Source organism: Sminthopsis crassicaudata, chromosome 5 (assembly GCF_048593235.1).
Source record: "Sminthopsis crassicaudata isolate SCR6 chromosome 5, ASM4859323v1, whole genome shotgun sequence".
Taxonomy (NCBI): domain Eukaryota; kingdom Metazoa; phylum Chordata; class Mammalia; order Dasyuromorphia; family Dasyuridae; genus Sminthopsis; species Sminthopsis crassicaudata.
Genome location: NC_133621.1, coordinates 89,726,513 through 89,747,520, shown reverse-complemented (window position 1 = coordinate 89,747,520; position 21,008 = coordinate 89,726,513). Strand labels below are relative to the sequence as shown.

Below are 21,008 nucleotides of genomic sequence, written 5' to 3'. Positions count from 1 at the left end.
AAAAGCCTGCTATTTATTCCTTTATAGAAATGGGAGGTCCACAAGTGTTAAATATTACATATATTTTCCCTTTTTTTTTTTAGATGTACTGATTAAGTATGCTGATTTTTTTTCCTTTAATCTTAAAAAAAAATCCCTTTTGTCAGATAGGGAAGGGAAAGGGGAGGGATATTGGGGAAACTATTATAATTTTATACAAAACACATAAAAATTTATTTTAAAAAAGAAAGGCAAATAGGCTTTTAGGCTGCATTTCCATACAATTAGGAGGATATGGGCTGGCTGGTTGCCTATAAGAAGCAAATAAATCACAACTGAGTGAAAAGTTTCCTTTTAACATGTTATAAATATGTATATATGTATACTATTATTACCGTCTGTAAAATACATTTTGAGGGGAGACATGAGAAAAGATAAGAAAATCAGCATAAGAATTGAACTCCATTTCAAGATTCTTCTTAGCACTTAATATAGGATATCAAAAACCAAAAATCTACCAAGTGATCTGAAAAGACATTACCTACAACAAGTGACCTACATCTTCAGAAGACTCTAAAGTTCTCTCCCCTATTTCCCTTCCTCCTATCTGGCCTGATAGTACAAGAGGTTTTTTGCATGTGTCCTTGATTTAAAAATTCAACAGTAACTTCACTAGACCATCACGACCCATTCCTAATAACACCTCTTGGATAGAGTAAAGAATTACATAGGTTCAGTGACTAGTTCTCTAATCTCATAAATAATGCCAGTGATGTTTAATAAAAAGCTAAAAATAAATTATGTGCCCACTGCTTGGAGAATGGCTAGACAGAGTGCATTATTAATTATTCAACTAATATTTATTTAGTGTCTATCATGAGCCATATACTAGGAATAAAAATGAAAGTGTGTTCAAGGAATTGACATTCCATCAAAATTAGTGGAATATTCATCATGTCCCAAAGAATAAATAATAAAGAATTTCTAGAATTATTAGAGGATTTATTAACGCATGTGGGAAGGAAATCAGAACCCAAAGAATAATATACACAAAACCTACAACAAATTATAAAAAAGTAATTCTAAAAGGCAACCCAATTTAGATCAAATAAATTCTACAATTCTGATTCCAAGATATTAATGTTAAAACACATAAAAATACAGATGCTGAAGAACAATAGATATCATGATTAATTCTAAATAGGTAGTGAACAACTTAAGTAGGAAAGAAAGAAATGAGCACTTATTAAGTGTTTATTAGGTACCAAGTACCATGCGAAGCTCAAGAGTACTATGAGGTCAGAGGACTTAGATAACATTGAGTCCTCCTGGAGTAGGCTGGGAAGATGCTTTGGACTAAGAGCCATTGAGATCGGCTCTAAAGGAAGAATTTTAAAGATAGGAAGACATTTCATGTAGCAGGGAAAAGCAAAACTAGTTTTAAAAGCAGGAAAATATGAGGCTTACTGGGAGGGGAGGATGCAGTGATATTAACCTTTCTGAAAGGCTAATGACATCCAAGAGCTCCTCCCTTTAAGTATATGGTTCCATTTTCCATTCAGGTGGCAACTGGCCCCTTTAGAAGAAATATCTGGACCTTGAAAAGGGTGACCATTTTATCCTGCTGGATGTGGGTGCTGGCTAGTACCAACTGCATTCTCTGCCTATGGATGTCTGAGAGTTTTGGGGCAGTCAGTCAGATAGATCACCATGCTCAGAGTAAATGTTCTTCCATCTTGGTAGGACCTCCCTATACTTGTACTCCACTGACAGAGCCTTCAAGATGTGAGAGTCTGCACTACAATGAGGGCTTTGGCATAGGAATAGGACCTGGTCTTGCCATCTGTCCTTCTACAGCACTCTCTGGATCACCAGGTCTTGCCACCTACCTGGCAGCTGCCTTGTAGACTCCTGGGCCTTCATTCATGCTGCAAAAACCTTTTTATGTATATCATCTCTCATGAGAAAGATAGGTCCTTGAAAGCAGGGACTGCCTTGCTCTTCATTTTATACCACCAATGCATAGCACAGCCTTTACACCAAATAGCAAGCAATTTCAAATGATTTTTAATTCATTCATTTGCCATCATGAGTTCAGACAGATCTTCCCTGGCCAAAAAAGGCTGGGGACACAATGCAGTTTTGGATTTGGAGAAGCAGGCAGAAGCAAGTGTGGCAATGACATCTGTATTTTTTTTTGCTCTTCAGATTTGGTATTTTACAATGCAGATTCAAAGGCTAGCTACTAGAGGCTTAGCTCCAGTGACCACAGCTTCTGGTTATTTAGTATTTTTATTTTTCTTCCTCAAGATCAGTGCAAGAGTGGTAAAAGTTTAACTCCTCCCCTATGCCTGCAGTCAATAGACATTTCCCATATGACTCCTCTGTTTCTTAAGCTGCTTTTAATTCTTACTCTTTCATTTAAAACTATGACTTCATAATTGCTCTGTGATTCATATCTGTTAATAAATGCATATACGGTTGCAATGGAAGGAGCTTCTAAGAACTAAGGCACAGAATTAGAAGCCCAAGGTCTGAACCTCAGCCCAAAAACCTTAGCATTTTTCCTCTAGATAGGAGTTGAACCAAATCTTTTTTTTTTTTTTTTGCTTTATTAATAACTTATTTAAGCTCCTAAATAGCCTGGGAGAGGAACCATGTGACTCAGGATCACTGACCCTAGGCTCCTGAGTCATGAGTACATATATATGGCAGACTTATAAAAGGCAAGGCTTTAGGCAACTTAAGAGAGTTCACTCCTCTCTCCTAATCCTTACTGTCCTTTGGCAGTTCAAAGGCTTTCTGCAGCTCCTGAGTTAGAAGTGACCTGCAGGTATAGACTAAAAAACTGAGTCATGTATACAGATTTATCTAGAAAGGAAGTGGGGAAAGAATCTGACCTACTTATATCATTCCCAAGAGGGAGAAGCACCTGGCAACAGGTCCGTATGGACAGGTACCATATTAGCACAGCATCACCTCCACCACCATCGGTATCAGCATCACCATCACAATGACACCCTGCATTTGTATGACACAACGAACTCTTCTCTTTGAGATAGATGGAACAAGGAGGACAATCACCATTAACCAAGCCATTTGCCCCAGACTCCTACAGGAAAATTAACTCTGGAAAGAGCAGGAGGGTGCTCCCCCATCTCCAGGCTGAGGTCAGGTAAATCTTTATCATGGCACTGACCAGAGTCTGTGCTGGCCGGGGAGCTGAAGCAACACCTCCTGCAGAACTGAGAGTCTTCCCTGCACTGCAGCTACAATTGCTATTTGTAGAGCAGATGCGTCTTTGCATTCAGCAGTATATCTCTAAAAATTGGCTCTGGGCTGATTGGAGGGCTGAGGGCTGCCCACCTCTGCAGCTTCTGCGCCAACTGAGTGAGTGAGCTCTGCCCAATGCTGTTGCCCTGAGCCCCTAAATGACTGGCCCAAGGTCAAGTAAGTCAGGGTCTTAGAGGACACCCAACCCAAGTCTTTCCATTCCCAAAACAGAGCTTTCATATCTATCTACTAATATATGTGTGTACACATGTATGTGTGTGCATATGTGTGTACACGTATGTATGTCTGTGTGGGCGTGTCTGCATGTGTTTATTGATAATATATGTGTGTAGTATATGTGTAACTATGTGTATCTATGTATGTGTACATGTGTGTGGATGTGGGTATATGAGTGTATATATGTATATGTGTGCATGTTTATATATATATATGTGTATACATGTATATATATAGAGAGAGAAAGAAAGACAGAGACAGGGGGTGAGTGAGACAGAAACAGAGAGAGAAAGACACAGAGAGAGAGAAATTCTAATACAAAAAGGTTAAACCTAGCTAGAGCTTATGTTTGTTCTCTGCGGGTTGGTGGAGATTTAGTCTCTATCCTGCAGCATGGTTCAGGTTGTATTCTGCCCGACTCTTAAAGATCTCTACCACTGCATTTCTTCTGGGAGAATCAGTTATGGCAGAGAAGCCAGAGTAGAGAAAAGTCGATCCAAATATGAAGAATCCACAAATGTGGCCAATAGAAGCAAACGTTGAAACAAAGAATCCAATCAAAACCATCATTCCTCCCATTGAGATCACAGCTAAGGATTTTGGATGTTTGTTCCAGAAAGTGACCTCTGCTGAGAAGTGAGAGATAGAGAATCCAGGACGTCCAGATCTTTGGAATTTGTTTTACGCAATTACTGTTTAGTCATTTTTCAATCCTATCCTACTCTTACTGATCCCATTTGGGGTTTTCTTGGTATAAATACTGACAAGGGCTGACATTTCCTTTTCCAGCTTAATTTACAGATGGGGAAACTAAGGCAAAGAAGACTAAGTGATTTTCCCACACAGCTTGTGGCCAGATTTGAACTCGGAAAGATGAATCTTTCTCTCCCCAGCCTGGCATTCTATCCACTGGGCCATCTAGCTGGAATTACTGAGTTTTAAAACTGGAAGAACCCTTAGAGACTATTTGATCCATGCCATTCCTTTTACAAATGAAGAAACTCAGACCAGAGAAGTTTGGGGGCCCTGGATTGTAGTATAAAGTGTTGGATCTGGGATCCTAAGTCTAGATTGGATACAGACTCCATCACTAGCTGTGGATCTTAATAAAAGGACAGGGAGACCTCCTAAGTGACTTGTCTATGGTTACAAGGGCATCTAGGTGGTGCCGTAGTGCATGTGTGCTGGGCCTGGAATCGGGAAGATTCTATTCTTCCTAAATTGAAATCCAGCCCCAGACACTTACTAGACCTGTGACCCTGGGAAAGGCACTTCACCCTTTTTAACCTCAGTTTCCTCATTTGTAAAAATGATCTGGAGAAGGAAATGGCAAACCACTCCAGGATCTCTGCCAAGAAAACCTCGAATAGGGTCACAGAAAATCAGACATTAGTGAAAAAAACAAATGAACATAATTTAATGGTAAAATAGGGCCAAAATATCCTACTTTCCAATTGTCATCTGACAGATCCTACCTAGGTAATCTTGGGCAAAGAAATTAAACTCTCTTCCCATGTTTTGGTTTCTTTATAAAGCAAAGGGGTGGGACTCGATATTTTTAAAAAATCCCTTGAAGCTTTAAATCTGTGACCCTACAGTTCTTGTTGAGGGCAGCTAGGTAGCACAGTGGCTAGAGTACCAGCCCTTTGCAAATCCCTTAATCTCACTCTACATCAATTCTTTCATCAGTAAAATGGGACTAGAAGCAAGCACTTACTTTATAGGGTTGTTATTATAATCAAAGAGTTATATGTAAAGTACTTTGTAAGCCTTAAAGATCTAATAGGCATTATTAGTATTAGTATTTGTCCCTGAAGTTCCAAAATTAGAAAGTCATTTCTTCCAGGCTTGATATTTTATCACTCTTTTGTAAAACCCGATTAAATTGTAAACAACTCTTCCTGAGTTCAAATCTGGCCTCAGAATTGATAGCTGGAGAAGGAAGTGGTAAATTGCTCCAGTATCTGTCAAGAAAATCCCAGATGGGATCATAAAGAGTCGGACACAAATGAAAACAAAAAACAAAAAAACAAAAAAAACTGAACAGCTACAAACTGGTTCATCTAGTATACTGCCTAGCACATAATTACATAATAGGTGCTTAATAAATGTTTATTGGCTATTGAATTCGATGTTCCTCTACAGAATCATTTACATTTGTATATCGTTTACCATTTTAAAAAGTAGTTTCACACATCATGTCACATTATCCTCATGATACCCCGTGAGATAAAGCTGGGCTGGTTCTATCTATTAATCAGATAAGGAAACCGAGGCTCAGAGAAACGGAATGATATCCCAGATCTTGCAGCTAGTTAGTGGCCAAAGCTACACTAGGGAAGTCCCTGGAACAGCTTCTGACTATTATGGGTAAGTTGTTAAGAGTGTAATGAAGGTTATTGAGCAGAATCACACCTGGAATCAGAAGTCAAGTCTCCTGGCTCTGAGAACAGTGTACTTTTCACTTTTTGGTCCAAGCTTCCTGAATCACTAGTTTTTCCATAGTATCAAACTGACTCCTGATTAAAAACAAAAACAAAAACACAAACAAAAAACACCAGGCCTAAGGCAAAAGCAGCTGTTCAGAAAATGCCTAGCTAATGAGGCCTTATTGCCATCCTGTGGTAGCAAACCCCAAATGCAGACAAGGTCCTTAGGAGGTTTCAAAACCATATAACACTGAGAATGGAAAAATGGGACAATCTCAATTCTCACCAAGTAGCCAATTAATCAATCAATATTTATTGAGGATCAATCTCAAGTCTAGCCCTTGGCTAGGAGCAGAAAAAGTTAGCTTTTGCTTTTATAATCTTTATATAATTTTATATATTTAAATATATATTTTATATATATACTATAATTTTATATAAGCATAATGCAGAGTTTTACTCACGTAACCATTTGGATTTGGATATATCAACTACACTATTGAGGTATATCCAGAAGGCAAGAGAAGCAAAAGTTCATTACCCTCATACTTTTATGAAACAATAGTTTCAGAATCTACGATTTCATCAGTGAGGGCATTCCCTGTACTCTCTTGATGTAGAGAATGAAACTTATAAGATAGTTTTTGTCAATAATTGTGGCTGAAAAATTCATATCCCTGCCTACAACTTTTTGGGATGTTCTGGTGTTCTGGCAGCTGGATGCCACAGTTGATGGTGTTAGCCTGGAGTGAGAAAGTAGCAACCTGGATTCTAGGTCAAAGTCAGGAATTAACTAATTATGTATCCTTATCTAAGTCATTCGCATACAGGATGAGTGAATTGGTCTAGGTCTGAGCAAGTGGATACAAAGGTGAAATTTTTAATTTTTACAGATCCCATGATTTCATCTTTGTAGGGATGCTCTGGTGTGGTAATTCCCTTAAGGCTGTTAGGTTCCACAGCAGTGTTAGCTCTAGAGTGAATAAGACCTGAGTTCAAAACTAGTCTTAGATATTTACTAGCTATATGATCCTCTATCTGCCTCAGCTTCCTCAAATTTAAAAGAGGGCTTAAAATAGCACTTACTTACCACAGTGGTTGTGAGGACAGCAGGAAATAATATTTGTAAATCACTTTGCAAACTTTAAAGTTAGCTATTATTATTATTATTATTATTATTATTACCAATGCAAATCATCAGATTCTCTGGATCAATAAGAGATTAAGTGATTTGTACCTGAGTTAGGATCTGCACCCCATGTGCATCCAATTCTAAGGTCCAAATCCAATCTACTACACCCACTGCTTGTCCAAAGATCTAATAAACCAACATAATCATAGCAGTACTCTGTGAGGGCAAAGAACTAGAAACAAGGGAGAAAGAAAAGAAAAATCTTGACAGTAAGTATTCGCTTACTAATATGATTACCACACACACACACACACACACACACACACACACACATATATATATATATATATATATATATATATATATATATATATATATATATATATATATATATCACCTTATTTGTAACAAAATCTCAGAGGGATTAAATGATTTGGCTAAGACCATGAAGCTTATAACTTGCAGAGTTAGAGATCTTTTCAGATCTTTTTTTATATATTTATATTTTTATTTTGTTTTTAATTTATGGAATAAACAAGCATTTTCATAACAATATAATAATAAAATGACTGCACATGAAACTGCAAATTCTATTACATACAACTTGCTGTTTTTATGTCTAAGCAAATTAACAACCCAGCAATTGAACCCCAAGCTACATTTCAAAAACTTATATAAACAGTAAATTTTGTCATATATACATGTGTACATGTACAGGTATAGATGTATATGTATATTTCATATACATTTTATGACAAAATTGGGAGTTTATATACATGCATATATACATATGCATATATATACACACATATAAATAAATAGATATATTAAGATAGAGAACCATAAAACCTCTTTTTCTTCAACTCAACTAAATTCTTAAAAGAGGGACAGATCATTACTGCTGTGATGTGGCTCTAGCTTCAGAGATGTCCTAGCACCCTGTGTGGGACAGAACCCCATCTTTGGTACAAGCCTTCATTGGATTCACTTATAACTGAGCCCAAGGAGAAACATTTCCTTATATATGTGCTTTCCATCTTTATCAATCACATCCACCTTTAGAAAAATTTAGGACCTTTTAGTTTTTAATTTTAAAACAACAACAACAACAACAACAACAACAACAGATACATCAAAAGGTGCCTTGAATTGGTGATCTTCCAGTAGGTGAACTTCTCAGCAACATTTGCCATAGTGTTTATGTCAGATCAGGTGAGTATCCTTATTTGCTCTTGATTTCAGCAGATATTACAGGGCCCCAAGGGCCCAAGATTTCTGCCCTTTGCCCTGATAAGGTCCCCTCAACCCTCTAGGCCTTTCCCCCAAAGGATCATGAACTCTGGACTTTCAGAGGTACAAGGAAAAAGGGCCTTTTCCTTAAGGTAAGTGCAAAGACAGAGAACACAAGGACTATACTAGTACATTATGGTGGGAAAAGTGCCGGACAGTGACCCTGAGGATCTGAGATTTAACCCTAAACCTTGACCATTTGCTCCCTATGGGGACTAGGGAAGTTACTTTCCCTCTCTGGACTACAGTTTCCTCATGGGTAAAATGAGGAAGTTTGATCAGATGGTCTGATACTATGATTCCTTTTGATATTTTTGTTATAAAAAATTCTATGGGCTTCAGGTCATGGGGTAGGACTATGGAAGGAAAGGAGCAAGCTGAAGCCATCCATGGATGTCCATCCTCAGCTGTTTGAGCCTTATTACTGTAACCTTCTTGGTTAACTATAGTGCAAAATCATACATTATAATTGCATTAAAGACTTTCAAGCAAAGTGCTATATGATATTTTAGGGTAAATAACATGAGGAATTGAGGAAAACTTCACAGAGGGGACACTCAGAAACAGACATCAAAGAATAACGAGGAATTCAAGAGAAAAAAAAGATGGAGGGAAGCCATTTTGGGCAGAGGAGCACTAATTGACACAGCATGGAGACAGGAGTTGATATAGTATGTATTGGGTAAGAGAGTGAGCTTGGTAGGAGCACAGACTCCACAGATGAGCTTGGCAGGAGCACAGAATGAATAGAGGAAAATATATGATGATGAAGCCAGAAAAGGAGGGTGGTATTACATAATGGAGGGCCAAGAAAAATAGATAGGCAATAGAGACAAATTGAAGATTATAGAGCAGAGTAACACAAACAGACAGATCTTTACATTAAAAAACATTTTCAGGCAAAGTGTCAGCAAAATAGTTTAAAGGTGGGGAGAAATGATATCAGGAAAACCTGTTAGAAGGTAGGTAGTAAGGAAAGTTGCATAACAATAATATCAACGGGAATAAAGAGGATTGATTACAGGTCAAAGATTTAAGCTACAAGGTAAGATCAGGTCCAATACCCTGTTTTACACTTGGGGATGCTTGGGGACAAAGTAGAGTGATTTGTGGAAGGTCATACTGGTAAGAAGACACAAACTTAGGATTCTGTTCATAAAAATTCTTTATTATGTCATCAGCCTTTTGGAGTAGAGGCCTCCATTAAGATATTCTCAACAGGCACACTGACATTTCTTAATACTTAAAAGGATATATTCTGCTTTATGAAATAAGGTAGCAGCTAGGTGGTGCAGAAGAAAAAGAGCTGGAGCTGGAATTAAAAAGAGGTGAGACACTTCCTAGCTGTATGATCCTGGGCAAATCAATTAACTCCGCCTCTATAAAATGAGAAAAATAATAGCACCAATCTCCCAGAGTTTTGTGAGAATCAAATTAGATATTTGTAAAGTGCTTTGCAAGCCTTAAAGTGCTATATAAATTCTATTGATAATGACGACAACTGTCATGTAGGAATAAAACAATTAGCTACTTTGGCTCACCACTAAGTCAAATGGGCTTCTCTCCACCTATGCTTTGAAAATATATCATTTTTGCTTTGTGTTTTGAGGGTGGGAAGCACCTCAATATGCAAAAATTGAATTGCATCCCAGGACATAGAAAGAACAACTTGTGTTGTCCCACCCAAAAGACTTTTTGGGAATGCTGGGATGTTCTCAAAGCTGAGGGCAACAGTAGATATACATCACTTCTTCCAGCAGAGTTTTAAAAGCCACATAGTGGGGAGGAGCTGACCTATTTTGAGTAGAGCTGCCCTATGGCTAGGAGCTAGGAAGAGGCAGGGGAGAGGCTTCTGAGGATGGGAGTAGCAGTGATGTCGGCTCCTTCGGGGTTTGCTCCCTGGTCTCCCCCACTGCAGTGTGTGGGGGTGTTCACAGATGTCTGCATCAGTCTAAGGTTGTGACTCATGTTGCTTCATAGCCCACACACAGCATGCACCAGAACTGGGGAAATAAGTGGTTCTGAAAGCTTGGGTGGGAGGAAACGGCTGGGAGCATGATGTGGCAGAACGATTGATAGAACTCAGTGGCTTAGTGGATAGGAGATGAGAGAAAGAAAAAAGCATCAAAAGCAATCCCATCATTGCATACATCAGAGTCCTAGGCAAAGGGTAGTGTCGTGATGCTATCAGAAACAGGAAAGTCACAGTGACTGGGTTTAGGGGATTTTGCTCCTGTTTCAGCTTTGTGCATGTATGTGCTTCTAGCACAAGGGAACATATGATCCAATCTGTTGATGGACTGGAAGCATTTTGATGGAGCTTCATAATCAATAAGCTCATCTTTGTGAAGTGAACAGAACCAGAAGAACAATTTATACCATAACAATAACATTGTAAACACAACCTTGGAAGACTTAAGAACTTTCTTCATAACAATCTCAGAAGGTAAGTCCTATTCTTACAGATATGGAAAATGAGGCAGACACAAGTTTAGTAATAGCTTGTGTGTGTACATATGTATAAGTATATTTTATATATTTATGTCTGGATTTGAACTCAAGACTTCATACCTAGATTCTACAACTCTCTGTGTTTATGCCATGACCACAGCAACCATCACCACTTTCCATAAGACTGTAAACTCCCTGCAGGTAGGGATTTTGTTCTATTTAAATTTGGTATCTGCAAAGAGAAGACACTGAATTTCTTTTAATCCAATCTCTTTTACATAAGTTGCCCAACTTCCTAGTAAATTGCTAAAAGCTCAAGGTAACCGATAAAAAGAGCTTATAGACATAGAACAAAGAAGCGAAACAATTATAAGCAAGAAGTTTGTTCTTAGATGGCTCCAGGTCTTCAAAGGTTGACAACAAGAATTACTGAGCCTGGGGATTGAAAGTCAAGTGATTGGTGTCTTAAGTGATCTTTTTATTGGACTTATGTAATTGAATCTCATTAATCAAGGTGTCCCTGAAGTATGGATTTTTACAAGAAAATTTAAGTGATGGCTTAAGCCCCTGCATGGAACTGAATCCATGTGTTACTAATCATATATTGAAAACATAAAAGCAACCCCCATTTGTCTGCATGTTGGTTTTCTTTGAGGTTCAGCTGCTTTTTATCTCAATGTCTTTGGTTAAAATTTCAACATATATTTTCCCTTTCTGTAAATCTTTGCAACAAATCTTAACTGGATTTTCTCTTGCAACTGGAAGATGATAGCAGTGTCTTTCAAGGTCATTCTCATGACAATTATCAGGACCTGTACTGGGCAGACTGTCCACCTTGAATCAACACCCATTTTCCAAGTTATTAAATGAATCCTCAGGCTGGGCAGTCTAGATTATCCAAATAATAGTCACTTTTGAATGAAGCTACTGAAAGTATTCAATGTATTGTCAGTTGCTCAAAAGATCAATCATGAATTCAAAAACACTGTCCGTGAGCTCATCCATATGAAAACTTGACCAATTAGGACTTATTAAAATTTTAAGGTCAGATTATGAAGTTTTTCTAATTGCCACATTAAGACTTAATATTCTCTTGAACCAATGCTTTTATAATACTCTAATCTCCTCACATCCTCTTTTGGTCATTTCTCTTTTGCAAATATTATGACTTATCATGGTTAAAATGTAGCATATTCAGGATTGACAACAATATTCCGTATGTATAGATCTGGTACATATGGACTGCTACCGCTATTGTTCTGAACATGTTTCTCTTATGAAACCTAAAATGGCAGCCAAAAATACTAATGCTATAACACACTGTTGACTCCCGTTGAGATTGCAATCCACTATAAATGTTGGATTTTTTTCATATGAACTCCTCTGCATCCCTTATTGCCCCATCCCATACCTGTACACAAGGAGATTTTCAACAAGGTTTGTGAGGTTGCCCAATGAACAATCTACTTACTGAACCAATGGATTTCAGATCTTGGGTTTTTCCATGGGTCCCTGGGACTGGGTCATCTAAATCAAGCCCCGTTTGAAGCCCATCCATTTCCCTCTGTTTGTAACCTTCTCCTTTTTTCCTTTTTTCCTCCTCCTCTTGTACACCAGTCTGTTGTTTTTGTCTAGAGCTCCTCTTGGAAGACGGACTGGTAATTGCTTCACAAGGCTGTGTGATTTGAGCTGATAAGTTTGGGGATGACTCATACAGAGTGGGTAGTGACAGATGTACAAAGCTAGCTCTCTGGCTATGCCAAGGTTGGCCGAATCTAATTAAATGATTGGCTTGGATATTACTGTAGTGTTAAAAGCATTGTCCCTTGAGAAGCAGAAGGGCTCTGGGTAGAAGAAATCTAATTCTGATTGTGTTTTGGTTCACCTCACTAGGGCTTTCTCCCTCTGCATTCTCCTCCCCCCTCCAGCCAATCATCAGGGTTTTCACACAAAGGATTGTTAGATTTAGCCTTTCAGCGTTGTACAAGGTATAAATCAGAACTGGTATCAGGCAGAATATAAGTATGTAGAGGAGTATTTAGAAACTCAACTACAAAAGACAGGTATTTTTGGGGCACATATTAGCTATGTGAGCCTGTACAAATAATTTAGAATGAGTTCCTTCATTTGTAAAATGTGAATAATAACAGCAGTTACTTTATAAAGTTGCTATTAAGAAGTTATAAGTAAAGTACTTTGTAAGTCTTAAAGAGATAAATCAATGGTGTTCATTATTAGTATTAGTATTTGTCCCTGATGTTCCAAAATTAGAAAGCCATTTCTCTGAGTCTTGATGGCTTATTACTCTTTTGAAACATCCTATTAAAATGTAAATATTTCTTTGGGTATTAACTGAAAGCTAACCAGGAGTAAGATCTACAGAAAGGATGTAAGGAACATAAACAAAAAAGGAACATAAACAAAAAAGGGGTGACTTGAAGGAGAGGGACTCTAAAAGAAGATACCAAAGACAGATTTACAATTTTCACAGAGTAGCTCTACCTTTAATACTAAGAATAATTTACAGGGGGGAAAACAGACCATGGTAGGTGCTAAATGAATCAGCAGGTGGCTCAGTGAATAAAGAACACTGTTCAAGGAATCGGGAAAACTCATCTTCCTCAGTTCAAATCTGGCTTCAGAGGCTTACTTGCTGTGTGATCCTGGATAAGTCACTTAATCTTATTTGCCTCAGTTTCCTCATCTGTAAAATGAGCTGGAAAAGGAAAGGGCAAACCACTTCAATATCTTTGCCAATAAAATCCAAAACGGTGTTGTGAAGAGTTGGATACAACTGAAAAATGAGTAAATAACAATAAAAGTGTTAAATACTTGTTGATTAACTGGTTAATGTAATAAGCAACAGGAATAAAAATGTAAAAATGTCTAGGCTAGGTCAGACTATCAGCTCAGTGTTTTGTTTTTGACAGGGCCACTCAGAAATTATTTGAGGAAAAATTCAATTGTTCTGCCCACTGTCAAACTACTAAAGGTTAGGAATATGACCCCCAAACATATCTATCTCTTATAGTTGAGTTTTTAAATACTCCTTGCATCTGCTTCCATTTTCAACCACTGTCACTTCTAGAGGTAAATCACCCCACACTTATTTTGTACTCTAATATTTCTATTTTTTGTTTGCCCTAAAAATGACTTTTTCAGTCTGCTAGCTCTGGGCGCATAGTCCTAAGATTCCTAAAATTTATGAATAAATCTGTATTTACCCAATCTATGTCATTTTTGCCTCGAAGGATTTAATTATATACCCATCTTCAGCTTTTCTCTTTCAAGACTAATGAAACCTAATCTTAGTCACTTCTTATACTGATGAACCTTAATTCTCAATTTCCTGCCAACTTCCTCTGTCTCATACCCGATTTCCTTGTTCATTTCAGCTGCCCCTTCTGGCCCTTTACTCTACTATGCCTTTCCAAAGAATGGTAATGAGAATCCCATAGACTATCATATGCCATATTTCAGTAGTATGGTCTAATAGAAAAATCTCAAGTCTACAGATCTGAAGACAAGGCTCTGCCACTAAGCCAGCAGGGTGACCTTAGGGTATCATTTTACAGCTCTATGCCTCAGTTTTCTCATTTGACAAATAGAAGTAGTCATACATTCATTCAATAAATATTAATCGAGCAACTACTAAGTGTAAGGGGAAATATAAAGATGAATGATACATACCCTGCCTTCAAAGACCTTAAGATCTACTAAAGGGATGACCTACACAAAGGACTTTTATACTTTAATATCATGTGATAGGTTCAAAATTAAGACCAAGCACTCTACAAAGTAGTAATAAATATATATATTGGTTATTGTTGGCTATCTATGATCGTTGGAAGGATGAAATGAGACAAGAAATTGTATAAAAATATACTCAAATGGGAAGCACTGTGCAGCCCCATTGTTTGGATATCACTTACATGGCAAAATTGACTAATTATAATTTTACAGAAAGCCCAGAAATGAGTAAAAAAAAAAAAAGCCTCTAAATAGCCAAAACAGTTGCCACAAAGTTCATGCATTCAAGTTCATGCAGGGAGTTGACAAAGTGAGATCCAATTTGATAAGCATATTTATTAAGTAGTTACTATGCACTAGGCTCTGTCCTTGGTGCTGAGCACACAAAGATAAAACCAAGCCATCCCCTGCTCTCAAGGAGCATTCATTCTAAGCCAGGAATGGGGAAGAACAATTCCTGCATAGATAAGGAAAATAAATCACATATCAAATTAATATAGTACAAAATACCAAATGGAATACTGGGCTTGGAGCAAACCAATCTATTTTAAATTTTCAACTCATCAGTCACTAGATATTTGACATTCAATACAGGCAAGTCTTCAAGCCTCAAATTTTTTCTCAGTAAAAGGGGAATAATGTAGGACATCACCACATCCTAGAAATAGCATTAGATCTAGAACTAGAAAATTTGGGTCTGTTGCTGCATGGCTTAATGCAAATCACTTCCCCATGATGAGCTTCAGTTTCCCACATCTGTACAATGAGGATGCTGAGATAGAAAATCAATAATGTCTTTTCCAGCTTTGATCTATCTTACTGGATTATTGTGGGGAAAGAATTCTACATACTGTTAAGTAGTACAGAAATGTGAGCTATTATTATTTAGAAACAAGAGTGGTCTTTATGATCTTGCTTAGAGACCATTTATCTTCAACTCGGGCAATTTTGGAGAAGCTTGATTATCTGGCTCCCAATTTGGTATATATTTAGTGTTTATATATGTGTATGTGTGTGAATGGAACAGCAAATTGTACATAATAGGTTTGCAGTTTCATGTGCAATCTTTTAAAATTTTATTTTCCTCAAGCATTTAAAATAAGTAAATAAATATGATTTTTGAGCTTGGAGAGACCTTAGACCAATCTTCTTATTTTACAACTGAAGAAACTCAGGGTGAGAAAGATTAAGTGGCAATCTAGGGTCACAAGGTCAGCAGAAGTTCAAGGCACAATTCAAACTCCAGCTCTACTATACCACCTAAGAGGGCATTTAATGTTGGACAAATAATTCTGTATACTAGAGCTGCTTCTGACAACTACAAGGATCTTGAATCATCAAGGCACAAGTTAAGCTAATTTAAGTAAACTATTTTTTAAAGTATGTAATTCACTTTACAAGAATTTAATTCAAAAATCAGGTTACAATAATGCAGTTTCTTTGCTTTCAGAGGAGCAAGATTTGGTTATCTGGAAAATTCATTTGTATGGAACAAACGATTTAAATGGGAAGATGAGGTGGACTAGAAGATCCTAAAGGGATCTTAACTTGGGGTCTGTAAATTTATTTTATCTATAAACTTGTCTGTCTGTAAAATTGTCAAAATATTTTGACAACTGTATTTCAATATAATTGGTTTCATTTGTAACCCCATGCACTTTATCTTATTTATTTAAAAACATTATTCTGAGAAGGTGCCCAGAGACTTCACCAGATTGTGAAAGGTACACATAAAACCAAAATGGTTTAAAATCCCTATCTAGTTGATCTTATGACACTAGCAATATTGGGAAATTGAAGGATTAAGATTTTTAGAATTTTTAGAAGATTTTTAGATTAAGATTTTAGGAGTAGGGGCCATAATGAAGGAGATCTGGTAAGTTTAAATTTTTGCTTGGCTGAGAACGAGCCAGAACAATTCCCCACCTCCTTTGCCCCGACTCCCAAACTTTAAGGCTGAACAAACATATTTATAAAATGAGGCCATTTTCCTGCTTTATAAAATATAAAGAGTCCATTTAACAAAACTGATTGAGATGGATACTCTGAACATGAATTTTCATTGTCTGGAACTGCAGACAGACTCAGAAGACATAGAGGATTAGGCTAAATTATTCCTGTGCCTAGACCATCATCCTTTCCACATTGTTTTTAACAAAATTTTTATTAAAGCTTTTAATTTTCAAAACATATACATAGATAATTTTCAATATTCACCTTTGAAAAATTTTTCTCCCTTCCTTCCCCTCTATCCCCTCCCCTAGAAAGCAAATAATCCAATATGTTAAACTGTAATTCTTATATACACATTTCCACAATTATCATGCTGCACAAGAAAAATCAAGTCAAAAGGAAAAAAATAAAGAAAACAAAATGCAAGCAAACAATAACAATAAGTGAAAATACTATGTTGTGATACACACTCAGTTCCCAAAGTCCTCTCTCTAAGTGCAAATGGTTCTGTCCATCAGGAGACCATTTGAATTCACCTAGAATCACCTCACTGTTGAAAAGAGCCAAGCCCATCACATTGATCATCATATAATCTTATTGTTGCTGTGTATGATGGTTCTGCTCATTTCACTCAGCATGAGTTCATGTCAGTTTCTCCAGAACTCTCTGAAATCATCCTGCTGGTTGTTTCTTTCGGAACAATAGTGTTCTATAACTACAAAAAGGGCTGCCACAAACATTTTTGCACATCTGGGTCCTTTTCCCTTTTTAAGATCTCTTTGGGATATAGGCCCAGTAGAGACACTGCTGGGTCAAAGAGTGTGCAGTTTGATAGCCCTTTGGACATTATTCTGCATTGTTCTTCAGAATGGGTGGATCACTTCACAACTCTACCAACAATTTTCCCAGTCCCCTCCAACATTCATGATTCTATTTTCCTGTCATCTTTGCAAATGTGAGAGGAATATAGTGGTACCTCAGAGTTGTCTTGATTTGCATTTCTCCGATTAATAATGATTTAGAGCATTTTTTCATATGACTATAAATGATTTTGATTTCATCTGAAAACTATCAACTGGAGAATGGCTTGAATTCTTATAAATTTAAGTCAATTCTCTATATATTTTAGAAATATATGTTATTTTTAGACTCAATCTCTGAAACCAGTTTAGGATTATCACAGAATGAGAGATCTGGAGGTAGAGGGCATCTTAAAATAGACCTAGTTCAAAAGTCTCTTTTTTCAGTTGAGGAAACTGAGACTGAAAAAAGGTGAGGTGTCTTGCCCAATATCGCATATGTAGCAATCGTAAGCAGAAGAGTCCTTAAGCCAGGAAAAGCTGGGTTCAAATCCCCACTCTGGCTGCATGGACATAATAAGTCCCTTATTCTCCTTGAACCTCACGTTCCTCACCTGTAAAATGAAGGAGATTGGCTAGATGGCCATTACTGTCCTTACCCACTCTAAAATTATATTTTTCTTGGGACAGACAGGAGTGCTAGGTGTGGAGGTCAAGAATACCCGATTTCAAATCTGGTCTCAGACACTTACTAGTTATGTGATCTCGTTCAAGTCTTTTAACCTGTTTGCCTTGAATACAGCTAGATAGCTCAGTGGATAGAGCACTAAGTCAGGGAGATTGGAGTTTAAATGTGGCCTCAGATAACTTACTAGCTGGGTGATTCTAAGCAAATCATTTAACCTCTGTCTGCCTTAACCCACTGGAACAGGAAATAGCAAACCACTTCAGTATCTTTGCCAAGAAAACTCCATAGACAGTATGGTCCATGAGGTCATGAGGAGTCAGACATGATTGAACAACAACTGTTTTTCTTGTCTGTTGCCCTATGTTTCTTGAAAAAAAGTATAATTGTACTATCTGAATTCCAGGTAACAAACAGAAACTGTATTATGATCGAATGAGAACATAATGCTTTTTCTATTTCATTTTGTGGCTCGTCTGGCCGCACCCAGAAAAACTGGCGTTCAGAGTTCTCTTAGCCATTTCAATATATTTTTTTAGCCAAACAGATCCAAACTGCTCCTCCTCTAAAGCCGGTCAGCTGACCCAAGTTTTTCTGGTACTGACCAGTCTTTTTGGCAGTGCCTTGGGGTCATCTGGTGCATCCGGGTTCTACCACAAAAATTTCACTTCTGCTCAGCCACAAAAATATGATTTAGAATGTGACCTAATCCCATGTGGTTTACAGGACTGGGCAATTTTGGATTTATGGTTAAAAACATGTTATTAGTTATTGGAGTTGCAAAAATGAGAAAACCCCACCAAGTTTTCTGAAGTTCTTTTTAAAAAAATTTCCTTGTTTAACTTATTTTTTTATTCAGAAAATGCTTTTTCTTAGCAATTAATATTTTGAGCTAAAATTGCTGGAACCAGAGATCTTTCAGGGGGCTTAACAGAGAAGTACATCCTTTCCCCAAAATATCTCTTGAGTCATTCCATAAATTTACTTTGACTATTAAGGAACTCTTCTTTTTATTTATATATATATATATATACATATATATATATATATATTAATAGTTTTTATTTTCCAGATATATGCATGGGTAATTTTACAACATTAATAACTGCCAGACTTGTTCTAATTTTTCCCCTCCCTCCCAGATGGCAGGTTGACCAATACATGTTAAATATATTAGAGTATAAATTAAATGCAATATATGTATACATGTCCAAACAGTTGTTTTGCTGTACAAAAAGAATCGGACTTTGAGATAGTGTACAATTAGCCTGTGAAGGAAATCCAAAATGCAGGCGAACAAAAATAGAGGGATTGGGAATTCTATGTAGTGGTTCATAATCATCTCCTAGAATTCTTTTGCTGGATGTAGCTGGGAACTCTTCTTTTAAAAGGCAAATTGTTCCATGGCAAGATTAAGTCTAGTATAACTGGGATCTAGCAATAAGAATCCAGGCTGAGACAGTCCTGATTGGCTTCAGAACTTAATGCATGAGAAGATAGTTGAAAGATGAGAAGACAGATAGTTATAGAGGTTTGGGACTCTTTGGAATGGCTTAGTCCATAGTGATTATGGGATCAGTTCTATATGATGATGAATTCTTCTAGTTGAGTGAAGAGCCAGAAGGGTTGATAACAGTTGCTAAGAGGGAACTGAATATACACATAAAAGGTATGAACTTACCCTTTCCCTTTGGCCCTTTTACTTCTTTTCTTTCATGGTTAATGAAGCAGTACTACCAAGAACCACTGAGTGGGGGTGGGGGTGGGGAAACAACTAGCAGATGCCCGAAGAAGCATGCAAATAATGTATCTGTGGCTATAGTGCACCCATTTCTCTTGTGTTTATTCATTTTTAATCTCAGATGAATTAGGATGGAGTATCCAGTTAGCAACAAAGGGATCAATGTGTGAATGGTCAATGCCAGAGGAAGTAGCTGGAGATGGAGATGGCTCCCCAAGGATGACGACAGCTTCAGGGATTCTGACTCCTCATGATGGAAGGAGATGCTTCTGTGAATGCTAGAAAGACATCAGCACTTGGAGCTCAGCTGAAAGCTATATTTATGGGGAAATGATTCTACAATGGATAGCTAGGTCCAACAGACTGGAGATATTGACTATATTTGTTTTCTATATATGTACCTCATTGCTACTTATACTTTAAGTCAGAATCCATGCTCCCCTTGTATGTACAAAAGGAAAGTACACCCCCAATTTGGGGAGAAAGTTTTACAATGACCATTCTAGCAATACTTTTCCAGTCAATCTAGTTTGTAAAAGCTAATAGAATTGTATGGGTGGACTGATAATGGGGAATACATTGGATAGGGGCACTCAGGAGGGCAGTACAAGAAATCCTGGGGTGGGGAGGCTAATCCTTGCCCAATTACCCTTATAATGTCTCTAAGGGAAAAAGTAGTTTTGGATGCCCCAGGGACCCAGTGAGAGTGGGAAAGGGAGAAATGAGGCCAGAGCACAGGTTACACATCATTTATACTTCAATAGTGAATTACTTTAATTTCATACCGTCTAAGGGAGGTCTGTCATATAGAGGGAATGGGGCCTTGATTGAAGGAAATGTAATTTAAAAGAACCACTTTGAGGAAGAATAGGAACAGGCTGTGTGGAGAGGTGGTTACCAGAAAGCAGGAGAGAGATAAAGAAAACAAAAAGGACAGCAAAAAGCAAGCTTTGCCTACTACTAATATTGAAATTTCAAATTTATCTTGCATATACTGCCTATGTATTAGGAATGCTCTCTTTATACTCTACATGAATTTTTCAAGAAAACTACATCAGAATTTTGAGTGCACATATCATTTACAAAAAAACTAATTTATACTACTGTGAACATGAAGTCTAAATCTAAAGAATTTTTAAGGCTACAGTTCAACTTGTCAATAAATATCCACAAAATAGCTACTGTATGTCTAAACTGTCAGTGTCCATAGGGAATAACAAGCCATCCTTGACCTTGGGGAACTTATATTCTTCCTGAAAAGGCAAGAAGATCAAGGTGCACCAAAATA

The 21,008-nt window shown here is 37.3% G+C and overlaps 1 protein-coding gene across 3 annotated transcripts in view; it reads right to left on the bottom strand.

Moving 5' to 3' along the window:
• The window catches only part of PRKAG2 (protein kinase AMP-activated non-catalytic subunit gamma 2), a 409,151-nt gene that overhangs the window by 278,463 nt on the left and 109,680 nt on the right, over positions 1-21,008 (bottom strand). Inside the window, exon 1 of one of the 3 annotated variants that reach the window (XM_074267440.1) lies at positions 12,263-14,809. The exons of the other annotated variants lie outside the window; for them this stretch is intronic. Coding sequence (XP_074123541.1) covers positions 12,263-12,349 — 87 coding nt within the window. The 5' untranslated portion in view covers positions 12,350-14,809. Of the gene's footprint in view, positions 1-12,262; positions 14,810-21,008 lie in introns of those variants that run through there. 3 annotated transcript variants of the gene reach the window in all.